General features: G+C 29.8%; 1 protein-coding gene across 2 annotated transcripts in view; it reads right to left on the bottom strand.

The window, feature by feature from the left end:
• Window positions 1–3,875: 3,875 nt before the first annotated feature.
• Window positions 3,876–14,679, bottom strand: part of LOC132943974 (uncharacterized) — a 67,482-nt gene continuing 56,678 nt past the window's right edge. For both annotated transcript variants that reach the window (XM_061013161.1, XM_061013160.1), the window contains exons 3-4: window positions 13,117–13,269; window positions 3,876–11,068 (exon numbers count right to left, since the gene is read on the bottom strand). In XM_061013161.1, coding sequence (XP_060869144.1) covers window positions 9,831–11,068; window positions 13,117–13,269 — 1,391 coding nt within the window. In that variant the 3' untranslated portion in view covers window positions 3,876–9,830. The remainder of the gene's footprint in view (window positions 11,069–13,116; window positions 13,270–14,679) is intronic.

The raw sequence follows: 14,679 nt of genomic DNA, 5'->3' as shown, positions 1-14,679 counted from the left end.
ATAATAGCTGGTGCGCGTGGCCAATAAAGAATATCGCGAGTATGCTTCTGCCGCCGACGAGCGTGCCGGTCGCTGGCGGTCATTATAATATGTTATGTGTAGTGTGTACACCATACATGTATGTAATACGTATTAATATAATAATATATCGTTATTACAAAATATACAATTTATACGCATATATATTATATACGTTATACTTACGTATCATTTCACACTCGCATGCGTACAGGGTGATTATTGTTCGAGTACAATCGCCCTGTTTTTACGGTCAACTTTTTTTTAATTTTAAAATTATACGTTCCGACTGCCGATGTCGCATTGTTGTAATATGATTTGTATATTGTTTTCAATTTGCATTATTTTTCGCCAATTTTAATTAAATAATATTTAATAATATCATACAAGACGTCTACAGTTATTTTGCAAATTTAATCATTAAACTGCATTTTCAAACAGTGGCTATATTATTCGTAGTGCGGTTTGAAAACGTTAATTATAAGGATTAAAATAAAACATGGAAAATCGTCTAACGCCTTAATGTTATTCTCGAATCCTAATAAATAATGATACACCAGTACATTTTCACTGATTAGTTATTTGAAAAATTAATCTCTGATTATCATTTATGAGAAAGGAACAAATGCTATTAATTTATGCATACCTACCTACCCACCTACATAATTGTATACCAAAGAACAAAGTATGTCACCGTATTTGAATAATTAAAGTGTATGACTTATTGAGAGCTGAAATGTTTGTGATTTTTAAAGGAAGTAATTCAAAATATTTAAGTGAAAAATATATTTCTAATATTGAATCAAATATCGTTATAATAGCATTATTACTAACATCAAACGGGAATATTATATAATAATAATATAGCAGTAAAGTTTTCCCCGACGTGAAATGCAAAAACTTAATAAATTTGAAAAAGTTAGCTCAACAGCAGGTTTTTTATAGTCATGTGTCGATAACAAGTATTTTCCTTTAAAGTTAAAAGTTTAAACGATAACATCATCTTTTATTATTCATTCATTAAACAGAGATTTTGAATTTGAACCATATGGTATATTATGTCCCTGATACCTGCAAGAGGATCAAAATTGTATTATAAAGTTTATGAAAGTATAAAAAAGTACCTACTTAAAACGGCCGTTAATCGCTAAAATAAATTAGATAAAAATCGAATTTTTATTTTTATTTTTTGAATTTAACTACAATCGTTTATATTTAACCATAATGTTATGTTACAGGTACCTATTACGAAGATAATAAGACTGAAAAATTGCAATATTGCAGATTACTGAAAACGCGAAAACAGGCGGGAGAAGGCTAAGAAAAACAAATCGCCCTGTATATACCTTTAGGTTAGGTTTGACGATCGAACACGCGTAGGCAGCTCTACTCATAGGTGTGGGTGTGTGAGCGTGCCGCCGTGACAACGTGGGGTGCAAAACATTGTGGCGGGCGGCGGTGATTGTGCGCCTCGCGGTCGGCCGCTACCCCTACGGTCTCGTTTTTTTATTTTCAAGCTCGTGTGTAATAATATTATTATTGTTGTCGTGTGAAATTCGCACTCGCTTTCACGAGCGTCCGGTGGTGGCGTCGGCCGGACGGTTTTCGCTTTTCCGCCTGTGTGCTTACGGCGCAAGCGCAGCACCGCACTATATGTGCAAAAGGAGCATAATATGCTCCTGCAAGCGGTCACTTTTGAGGGGTGGCAAAATTTGAACTACCTGTCCAAAAAAAGAAAATTGATAGATTTCACAGTAATATTATTTAATGTTTATAAATAATTGTTTTTCTGAACTGTTTGATTACTGTGACGTTTCAAAATAATTTATAAATTTAAATTATGATAACTTTTTGCTCTTACTTTTAATCAGTGGTGGATATAGGGGAGGGGCTGCTTGGGAGCTGAAGCACCCACCGTTTCGCATATTGTACTTTTTTTTAAACTATAAATTACTTAGATTTCAAGTATCCCGTAGAACTAAACGTATTAATTGTAAGCTACTACCAAAAAATTGGTTAAACTTGTTTTTACGCCGAAGTTCTGTCTTGTTCATGATAAATACCAAAGGAGCTTTATTATCAACAAAGTACCGTCCATAAAAAAATCTAGGTCCACCACTGCTTTAAATTTAGATTTTGAAACAGATTTTCAAGAATAATTAATATACAATTTAAAGCATTTTTAATCATCTATGTATTTTTAAATTTAAAAAAAAATATAACCCCCATTTATAAATAACTACTTAACTAAATTACAGGGTCACTTCAATTTACAAATCTTACAATCCATTATACGTCAATAAGCTATTAGACCTATTTATTATATTTATAAATTTATATAGGTACCTACCTATTATATTGTATTGATTTGAATCTTATTAAGATAATTTTTTTTTTCAATTAAATTTTTTCGCAGTTTATTCACCAAATGTGTTGAATATAGTTTGTTTTGTAATTTACTTGTAATATTACTAGTCTTTAAAAGTATAATGGCACTCTAATGTCTTCATATATTGTACCTAATTTGGAATCATATTTTTGTTTTTACATGTGCACATTTAAAACTTTTAATTACAGTTGTAAACGAATTATGTTTAGTAATTTATAAACCGTAGGTTATACAATAAGTTAAAAACAAACAACTGAGTATTTAAAATTGTTAAAATGATTGCTGTACAATTTCATCTTGACTCTTGAGTTAAGCATGTACTTAAATAAAATTATACAATTTAATTAAAAAAACAATCGACTATTTTTAATAATTTTTTATCTCATTGGTTTATAACACTTGTAAACGTCTAAACGTTTTTATATAACATAAAATGACAGTTCATCTATCAACTTCATAATATTTTGATACTGCCTTATCTGATAAGATTAATGGAATTGAGTAATGAGTTTTAGAAATTTAAATTTGACATATTTTTACTACAGCGTCATTGTTTTAATACGAAATCAGAGATTAAAAACTTCGTAATTTTGTGAAAATAAAAAAAAATACTCCCTAGTGAGCTTTCAAAAATATTTTAATGCCTCTAGAGATTAAAATTGCATTGACAGATATTGGGTCACATTTTGGACAGTGGATTACAATATTTATTTCTAAAACTTACATTTTTATTGTAGAGCAAAATGTTGTAGTTTTCTTGTTTTTGTAGGAAAAGAGCAAAACTCTCTATAAACTCAGATCACAGTAAAAAAAATTAAAAAAGATTAAAAAAAAGTCCATTGTATTTAAAACGTAGAGTTCTAAAGTTAAATTTTAACCTGTGTAAATCAATTGTATTCATGAATTCTTGTTATTTGTACCTACCTCTATAATAATAAGTTGTGGAAGGTTTTAATTTAATATCTCCGACTGCGGTAAATTATGGTGTTATGCATAGCTGCAGTGGGTTATTTCTAAAATGTTGAAAACAATAAAACACAGAAATAAAATTATTACAATATTATGAATTAACATTTATTTTAACCATGAACATAACGGTACAATATATTATAAAATTACGACTTGATATAATTTACTTAAAAAAAAAATTGATTAAAAAATATACAAGTACATATTATAATATAATATATATTTTTCGTTCATATATAAATTACAGCTAATATCAGAGCTTTTTTGTTCAACACAATAAAACATTTATGTTCTTACTATATGATTAATTGCGTACATAATATTTATAACATATTATGAATTATAATTATAATTAATTACATACACCTACGAACACTCGTTATTTATATGTATTCAATATTCATGTTATGTAAAATGAAGGTAGGTATCAGGTATCTAAAAATGACAATAAAAATATAAAACAGTACATTATTCTTTTATATATATATATATATATATATATATATATATATATGTATTATGCTTGATATGTTGGTAGGTACTTAAAGGAGTGTTTATTTAGGAGTTAATAATTTTAAATTAAGTCATTGGTATAATATACTTTATAAGGGAATAACTAGGATTTGAAATCAATAGTCGATACATGCTTATTGTCTTTGTTACGTATTAAAACCAATACAAACAATATTTCTTAGAAAATAGAAACAAAAATTATACTCATGCTCAGTATGATATTATGATATAGACAAAATGTACTCCAGAATCATCGAAACTTAATATTAATTTAAGTATAACAATAATTAAAAATCATTGCTAGATTTCTTATTGAGCATTGGTTTTTGATATTTTTTTCAATTATTTATTTATTTTATGTATTGCCAAAATTATGTTATTAGTGTTTGGAATAATACTTATATGGTATCTATTTAATATTTTATAGTTACGTTCGTTTATTGTAATATAAATATAATATTATAATACAAATCAAACGAATGTAGTGAAATGTTTCTTCAAGTTCCTAAAAAATATTGTGTAGTAATAATTAGTAATACGAATATAATAGTATAATAGTATGCACGTGTTAAAGTATGAAATATTTCGGTCCTAATTTTCATATCTTACTTTTTTTCTCTTATTTTATGAGTGCTCTTCCACGAACCTATCTGCTTTATGTTATAATGAAACAAATTGTGACAATTAAATATTAATTTATGATTATAACTATCTAATTTCCTCATGTTTTTTTTTACAAAAATGAATATTAGAATAAATATTTTTAACATTTATTGTTTGTGATTTAAACCTAACTTTGATATACCTAACATTTATTTTTTTCGTTTTACTTTTGATCTAAATCAACATATTCTTGATTAATGCTCAATCAAATCTTACTTCAGTACTTACTTTACAAATTCTTAATACAATATATTATTTTATATGCTTATGACGGTGTTTATATGTTTTATTAGTATAGTACTTAGGTATATTATAAGTAATAAGTATATAATTTTAACTTTTAACTAAATAATATATAAATATTGTTCGTATTTTTATACTTTAAGAATAACAGTATATTAAATATTTGAAATAAAATTATTTGTAGTAAATGTAAAATACACACTATGTACTTATGTTTGAAAAATATTTATTTTAAACGTCTAACAAGAGTAAGTCTCAAAAGATCAAAATACATAATTTGTGAAGATAAACAGTATAGTAGTTAAAACTTAAAATGACAACTATATAGGTATGACTATTATAGTTTATAAAAAAAACACATTTATATTGGGTTGAGTATCTAGAAAAAATAATGAAGTTAATATTGTATTAGTCGACTGCAATTATTATTTTATGGAACTTTAAGATAACTATTTTACGATGTATAACGTAATTAAACCCACTAAAAGTGAAGAAGTTAAGCAAACAATAAATTTATAGTAATATAAAACATGATATTTGTTGATCTTAAAATGTAAAAAATTAATTAGTTTTAGGTACTTTTAATGACTTTTATTTGCATATAATTATAATAGTTATGTAAATGCGTTATGAGAAAAAAACATTTCACTGCAGGATTTGTTATTTATTAATTATCGCTAAATGATAAATGGGGCTGTGGGACTACCTACTACAGATTCACAGTTGAGTTCAAAACTGTTATAATTGGACATTCGTGTAGTTTTGAATGGTAATAATATTATAATAATTGATGTAGAGTCGCTGATGCTTCTTAAATTTATTATCCGTTCTGTGAGTTAATAATTTCAAGACATCATCATTAAAATATATTATCGATCAAATTTCAAATTCATTGTTTGTACTTTGTAAGAATGGGTCACATACCAATTTATTATCATAGACACAAAGCCTTTGTTACAATGAAAATACAAATTTCGGGAAATATCATAGAATCATCTATTATTGCCTTAGTAGGTACACGGTCATGCTAAATATCATCATTTTACAATGTCATTCAAATATAATAAACTCGTAAATGTTGTAAATTATAAAAATTATATCCATAATTGATATGATTAATAATGATAAAACAATTTAACTATATTTATTATTTAATGTTTAAGTGAGACCGCGTTTTTTAATTCGGTTATTTAAGGGTTATGATTAATATTTGCCAATAAATTGATATATATTTTATAACATTTTATAATTTCATTAAATCATAATAAGATAGGTATGAATGGTATGATATGCACGACTATATTATAAATTTATCAAACTTAAATATTGTCACTCTAATATTATAAAATGAAATAATGTTTTACAACATTAAAAACGAACACAATTTGTACTAGGTAAGGATTTATTATTTATTTTAAAATATTAAATAGTGGGAATTTAAATATTTTTGGAAGATAATGTGGAACAATTTGACGAAAATATCATTCAAATTTTTAAGTAACGTACCTAATATTGTTTTATATAATATAATATTATGTTTGAATTTTCAAATTCAAATATTTAATTTTTATATCAAGAAGTTCAAAGATCGATGAATAACATTGATTTCCGTAAAAATATAATTTTTCACCTTATACGAAAATCACAATTTAGTATGAGATAGTAGGTAATATGTCTTCAAATAAACAGAATAATGTTTTTGAACGATTTATAAATATTTAATCATATTATTATTTATTTATTAAAGTATGCGGCTCTCTTATTAATCCTTAACAACCTACGTACATTATTACAATGTATGGTGTACCTACCTACCACGTTATTGATATTTCGAATTTTAAAAGGTAAAAAGACTCATCATATACGTAAGCAGTAGTAAAATTGTAAATAATATTATGTTATAAATATACGATGTCTCAATTCAATGGAATAGGCTTATCGTACATGAGTGCCTTACTTCAGACATGTCTTATGCATTCGTGAACTGAAAAAAGAAATGGGAGATAACAATATTATCTTGGTTGTGTACAAAATGCAGTAAGCACAATAATATTATAATGAAACGAGATTTTATTCGCCAACAAATGCGACACAGTTTTTCATATGCCGTTAATCAGAATATTTCAAAAGACTCTATAGACATTAGATGTTGGGTGTTATTTTTTTTTTCTCCGGGAGCAATATTTGAATAGAAATGACACCAACCTGATCATCTGAACAAAATTAATGTTGTTTGAAACAGTACCTATCAAGTTCCCTTGTGTGAGCGACATGAAATTGGGGTTTCTCGGCCTCGCGGTTAATGACGTAACCAATTTAACCGTTCCCATTTGATTGATGCCCAGAAAACGTATTTATTAACACCATCACCTAGTCTGTTAGTTCCAATCCATTATGCATAATAATTTTGTACGTGATCAATAACATGATTATATAATAATAATTCAACAGCTCGATGATGAATTTCCAATCTATACATCGGTATATAAGATGTATGTTCCGCCTACATTGTACCTATCTAAATAAAATGGTCCAAAACTTAATATTGCACTATGGTATTGCAAGGAATCTATTTTATTTTTCGAATGATATATAAATCAGTTACCAGTGCCAATGATTTAATTTTAACTTTTCTATTTGGTGGTATCAATTTGATGGTAAATCAAACTTCTTAATATCTTCTTTTTTCTTAAAAACCCTAAAAATTCTTTAATGTTATTTCATATTTCCATATACTTATTATATGTCTAAATTAGGTACTGAGTAATATTATAGTTCAAAACTAACGCTTCGATGTAACATGTTTTACCAAATAAGTTTGTCTAATTGTCTCTATTTTAAATTAAACAAAAAAACAAAAAAACTACAGAAATTTGAATAGTGGCAGTTATCTGTTAAACACTTAATAATTAAATATTCAATATAAATTCAGTGTATTTTATTAAAGTGACGATTTTAGTTACGATCGCTGATCGTTGAAAATATGAAGAATTAAAAATAGGCACCTACATTCAAAAAAAAACGTTCTAATAGGTACATATAGTTATCATGCAGGTACTTCAATGATTGCTACCAATAATAATAGGTAATTAAGTAGGTACCAATTGAGTGAGGATTTCTCTACATTTTCCACCATAATGTTATTAATTTTGCACTACATGATATAAGATAATTTTTATGGTATTTCAAATAAATAATATTCATATACAGCGATGTTCAAATAACACATTAATTATCAATGTGTTTACATATTATTTGAAATAAAATTCCAATTTTAATTTATTTCAAAGAGTTTAAAAATTATTGGTAGGTATCTTTGAAAAAATCGTTTGTACTTAGTTCTAATATTATTATACAAAATAACACACCCACTTTCGCTGTAATTCACGCTACTGATGCTGCAGCACTGTACCTACGCCCTACACTATTGCTGCTGCTACACTTTTAAAACGCAGCTATACAATAATATGAAAATTGAAAACCCCTCTAAACATTTTTTATCTCGTGCTACTATGTGGGGCTAAAACAAGACGAGCGTTTAAATAATACGTTTTTGCATTATCATAAACATTATCATGCACGATCTACAATATTGTCTGCGTATACTACGGCAATCTAATAATGTCCATCCAATACCTATATAATATGTTGATAAAATAATATTATTATTATGCATTCTACGAGCCTAATATACGAGTGACATGCTGCAGTAAAATAATGTTCTCAGTTGAACGTATTGTAAACATCAATTATTATTGTAATACGCAGCTTATCAACTTCAATACTTTTCCCCGTTTGATTCGTCCAAACATATTATTATACTCACTAATACACGCCTAATCTTTCCTAAATCTATTAGACCTGTAACAATATAAACTATGTTTATAAAACTGTTACAATATAAACATAATAAACTGGTATATCATACTGTCATAAAATAACTCCCAAGTACCCAGTTCAACTCGCGGTTGAGAATGTGATATTATTATTGGCTGGCTTTTGAATTATAGGCACCTACCTGTATATAATTCTGGGAGTGATCCATTCAACGTAAGGCACATTCGTTATTTCAGAAAACATAAACGTTTTTGAAAATATTTCTTTTAAATAATTTTAATTCGTTATCATTTTTGAAGTTTTTTTACTTTTTTAAAAGATAACATTAATTTTTTGATTTCATATTCCAAAGTAGAATATTATTTGGAATATTTCGATCTATATAAGAATCAAATTTCATCGTTTATAAATTATAAGTATATTAGTATAAGTATTTCAAGTTTATATGAGCGGAGAAGTGGACCACATTTTGCGGGTTACCACTGTACCACATAACTCTGCTTATCAAAACTTTAAACTTTATACTAGTTACCTACGACTAAAAAATATTAAATTTGATTTTTATTGATTGAAATACTCCGAATAATATTCTGCTTTGAAATGAGGAATTAAAAATGCATAATATAATTTAAAAAATGATAACGATAAGAATTAGTAAAAAAAAAATATTTTTGTGGGAATATGTTTTTTTAATGACTTGAAATTATATTAAAAAATATTTTCAAAAACATTAATAGTTTTTGAAATAATGAGAGTTTTGCGCTAAATATATGGGGGTGATAATTATAGTAATAGTAGATAATAATTATATAAATCCGATATTTGGTAACAACATATTATAATCGTTTTGAACGATGCAACGATAATGTATGGATGTAAAAAATGATGTAATACTACAACGATAATCATTTATATCGGATATCAGTTAGGTACCTACCTATATACATGTAAGCCGGCGATTTGGGTTACATAATATTATGACATGCAGTATGAAGTATATAATATTATAATTATATCGCGACGTAAGTAGGTATGTATATACATTTACAGTTTGCAATGACGTCTTATGTCGCGTATTATGTTTGAATAATATTATAGTGTCCTGACCACGGTTATCTACTAGCAGATAAACGTTGTCCTAACCGAAATCAATTACGAATCGATTATGCGTTATGCGCATAATGAATCATCTACAAATCTACGAACTACTGTAATTGGACTCTTCGAACGACTTGTCGATGGACATGATGTCGGAACACGTCCTAGACAGCGACATTTTGCTGCCGTCCACTGCGGCTGTGGTCGGCTGGGACTGTTGTCGTATGGGTGTCGACCCGGGTGAACGGTCGTTGGCGAACCGTTGCGGCGACGACACGGCCGAATCACCGCCAGTGCCGCGGTTCGCTGTCCTGGCCCACTCGGCGGCATCGACGACGTCGTTGGCCGACGAACGCCATCCACCGCCGCCCCGACTCCCGACACTGCCACTGGCGACGCCGCCGCACACCGGCGAACCGGACCTCCGACGGGCCGCCACCACGTCCGAGCAACTGGAGTCCTGTCGTCTGCGCTTCGACTTGACCGCGTGCGGCACGTCGCAAGTGGCCGACCGTGTGCACCGCTTGGCCCGCTGCCGGTGATGGTCCGCTGCCATGGCCGAGGCTGCGGCGTACGCGATGATCGTGTCGTCAAGCTCGACGGGTGTCTGCCTGCGGAGAACGTGCCGCCGAGCCGTGTCCGACCGGCGGCTCCTGTCCCGCACCCTCATCGTCACCGGACACTCGTTGGGCACATGCAGGTCCAGTACCATCGAGCCCCTCGATCCCCTGGAAGACGTCCTCATCGGATCGTTGACCGACTCCCTGCTGCCGTCACCGCCCTGTTTGTTGCCGTTGCTGCAGTTGAAATTTCCAAAGTTGTTGCTGTTGCTGTACGTCAACAGACCCGAACTGCTGTGCCGGGATCGGGGCGGCGAGAACAGCGGGTTGTAGTCTTGCGTGTCCATCGACATGGCCTGTCGACGCAAAGTGTGCGGACTGAGCAGCGCTCGGCCCGCTCCACCGCCACCGCCGCCTCCCGACGACAGCACGTGCACCGCGTGCTTGTGCCTGAGGGGCAGCCTGCCAACGCCAGACTGTGCGGCGCCCCCTGGTCCGCGGTTCGCTGACGCCAGCGCAGCCGCCGCCAGGTTGGGCGCCGACGGGCTCTTGTTCATCTTGTGCCGTCCGCCGTCGCACGGGTTCTGGTAGCTGCTCCGGCCGCTGTCGCCCCTGGACAGGTAACCAGCGGACGGCGTCTGCCGACCGTGGCCACGATGACCCGACGCCTGGCCCCCACCGACGCCACTGCCCATTATTTTCAATTGGTTGGACATGAATTTGGCCGCCCGATCGCGCGCCTCGAATGTCATCACGCACGCCGCCACCACGATGAACCCTGAAACAAGTATTATCCTCCGTCACTACACCAGTGGTTCTCGACCTTATAATTAGGTATCTCTGATCTGATCAAACGCAGTAAGTTGAGCTGAAATGTTTAAACTTTAAATATAGTAATACGGTAGTATAAGAAATGCCTGAAATACCTACCTATTATATTTATGTAATAATATATATTATGTTTTTGCGTCTTATTAAGACTAAAGTTCAAAGCTTATATTGGGACACGGGTCGGACGGGTCACAGGTGTCGTATTTAATAAAAAGTCCAGAAAACATTATAAAATGGTTCATGTGTACGACAAACATTTATTTGGTTTTATATTTTATGGAAAAATCGATTTTGGTTGTGTCTTGTGATTCGGGAAAATAATTCTATGAATATTATATAATAATTAATAATATTATATTATAATAATTACGGAAACTCTAAATAGGTAACATAATGAGAGATTTATTTTTGATATTTGTGACCTGTCCTATATATTTATAAAGTATTCACCTATATGACCTATGTAATACCTAAAGTATGTACCTAGTGCTAACATATTACTAGGTACATTATTTTTGTTGTTTTTTCTTAAAAAAAACATGCACAGGGTGATTCACCAAGCATATTCTCTATCTTTTTTTTGAAATATTGCAGTTATTAAAAATCTGATTTTTGAAATTTTTAAATATTGTACCTACTTATAGCTATATACTAGCTTATAGATTATATAGACCATTTATTTAAAATTTTGATATTTGTTGTACTTTTTAAGGAGTAAATTTTTTTTTGCGTATTTCTGGGAGTAGGCCCGAAGGCCCAGTTCGGACGCCTATTTGGCAGAATTTTTTGAACACTTGATCCAATATTATATCTATAGGTTATATGTATGTATAAAACCAAGATACTTATAAGTAATAAGGACTACCTTAGTATAAACATTTAATATTTGAAAAACTGTTCTTTCGAGTTTTGAACTATATGTCTAAATAGACACCAATTTTTCGAAAAAAAATATCTACTAAATAATTTACGGTAAATAAGAGGGATTCTAATTTGAAAAATTACATTTTTTGTCGTCACAGGACGGGTTATCTTGACATTTTTTGTATAGCTAAAGAAGTTTATGGTGTACTAAAAACTAAAGAATTAAATTGGTCTTAAATGCCTACATCAAAAATGCTAAATATCAGAGTTTGAATAAATTCATTATTAAAGGCAAAATGGGGGTGATCATACTTGGTGAATCACCCTGTATTGTGTAAAGTCATAGTTAATAATTATTATTGTAACTATAAAAGGTACAACAAAATAATCAGAAGATGATCATATTGATATTATTATTGTAAAGGTTCAAACAGTCGGACGATTGGAATTGTATTATATACTTTCACATTTAACACTTTTATATTATAAATTATAATGTTTATACATTTTAGATATTATATAGATTTCAGTTTTTTAGCATACATTTTAAAGAAAACAAGGATCATTTTATTTTTACCATTTTATTTACTTTGGGAGTAGTAAAAAAGTTTCAGATATCATGTTTAATAGAATACAGATGATACTTTGAGATTGTCAGAATTGAAAAACACAACAATTTTGGAGATAAAAAAAGAACAAAAAGATAAAACGTTAAAACTTTCTGTACATTTATTATCAAGTTATCATATTTTTTTTAAGTTTTCATTTTTTTTAATAATAAAAGTATTTCAAAGGGCAAAAATCCATATTGTTCTGGACCGGTAAAACGTGTGATAGTTATACAAAGAACGCAAAAGATGGCAATCTACAGTAACCCATAAAGCAAAGTATAAGTTAAACTGTCACACGATTAGTCCTGAAATTTATATTTTGACAATTTTATGAGAGTATAAAATTATGGTTCTGCATCGTACTAAGTTTCGGAGATATGATAATCATATGTACTTTTAAGATTTTCATTGATAATTTAATGAAATAATATTTCGTCGGTATTTGTTCAATCTATTATATCTAAATGTATTCTGTAATCTACTATTTAAAGAATAACAATTAACAATACTCAATATTTACCTCCAACGCCCATCACAATTGGTCCAGCATACGACAACTTATATATATGAGACGATTTTTTTGTTGTTTTTGTTGTACGTATGGATGTACTTGAATTACCACTGTCAGTTTTCGTGACAATGTCATCTGATGAAAGCTGTTCCGCATAATATCCTATATAAAAAAAGTACGAAAATTCGTCAACAATGTTAATAAAAAACATTTTAAATCGTTAGGTACCAAATCTGTATTTGTGTTAAAATGAATTGGGTGAAGTGGCTTGGATACTACTCACAAGTCACACAGTATCTATATTAATGTATATTATCCAAATATCAAAGGGAAGAAAAAAAGGTAATAAAAATAACAACTTATAAGACGCAGTTCTAATATACGACACATTATTATATACACAAATGATAAATCATAAATAATGTAACGCTTGCAAAATCATGGTGGTATTAATAATGTACCTACTGTTTTCTTAACTTATTATCAAAACCAAAATATCCCATAGTATACATAGAATTTATAATAAAGAATTGTATTCAACGTCTCAAAATGTAATTGTATAGCTATAATACTACAATATAATATATAGTAGGGTACTAGGGTACTAGGGTACTGGGGTACTATAAGGATCATGACTCATAAGTGAACTTTTAATATTGTATGAAAGAAGGCCAAAATCGTTTTAATCATTTTAATATAAATAGAAAGGTAGCTTAGTAAACAAATGGGGCTTCTATGTTTACCTACATTCAGAATGATATTAAAGTTATTTAATAATGAAATTTATAAATCATTCGGTGGAGTGTCCTAGTTTTCAAATTGTATTAATCCTTCTAAAGTAAAACATTTGATTTGTACCTTTTATAAAGATTTATATATACCATACTCTTTTAATTGAACTTTGAATAGAAGTTAATTGAACAAGTTTTAAATTTTAGTTCCCTACACTTGATTTTGTTTTGTACTGTTGGATTCAGGATCACTAAAGTTTATGTATGAAAATGTTTATTCTTTTCACGTAACTCTCTATAGTTCTACAACTATTTTCAGCCTGAAGGTAACTATATTAAACATCTCATGTAATCGGATTAAAGTCAACTTTTGTTAAATATAATAAATGTATAATAGTTTATAATTTTTAAACAATACATTTAATTAAAATATCAAATATGTATATGGTATAAAAAAGAATAGTTCTTATTTATAGCACATTCAAAAACTTAAACGCAGGTCCCATCTACCTACTTTTTATATAGATTGTAATTTCACCAGCTCACCACCTAACCTTTAATCATAATTCATAAAAAAATCCAAACCTATATACTTCAGAAAACAAAAATTGATTTAAAATTATTTATCATTCAAACGTCGATTACTCAAGACAAAAAAGTGAAATTCTTCAAATAATAAAACTGAAAAATGCTGTACAAATTTTGTTATTGTTGAATTTTTAAATTATTATATACTACATATAAGTATATAGTATAATTATACATAAGTAAATTAAACTGAAAGATAAGAATATTGGAGTTTTATTCAAATAAACTTATAAATTATGATAAAATTTAAAAA

This window comes from Metopolophium dirhodum, chromosome 4, assembly GCF_019925205.1.
Source record: "Metopolophium dirhodum isolate CAU chromosome 4, ASM1992520v1, whole genome shotgun sequence".
NCBI lineage: Eukaryota > Metazoa > Arthropoda > Insecta > Hemiptera > Aphididae > Metopolophium > Metopolophium dirhodum.
Note: the sequence above shows the minus strand (reverse complement) of the source record. Positions and strands in the feature narration are given on the sequence as shown.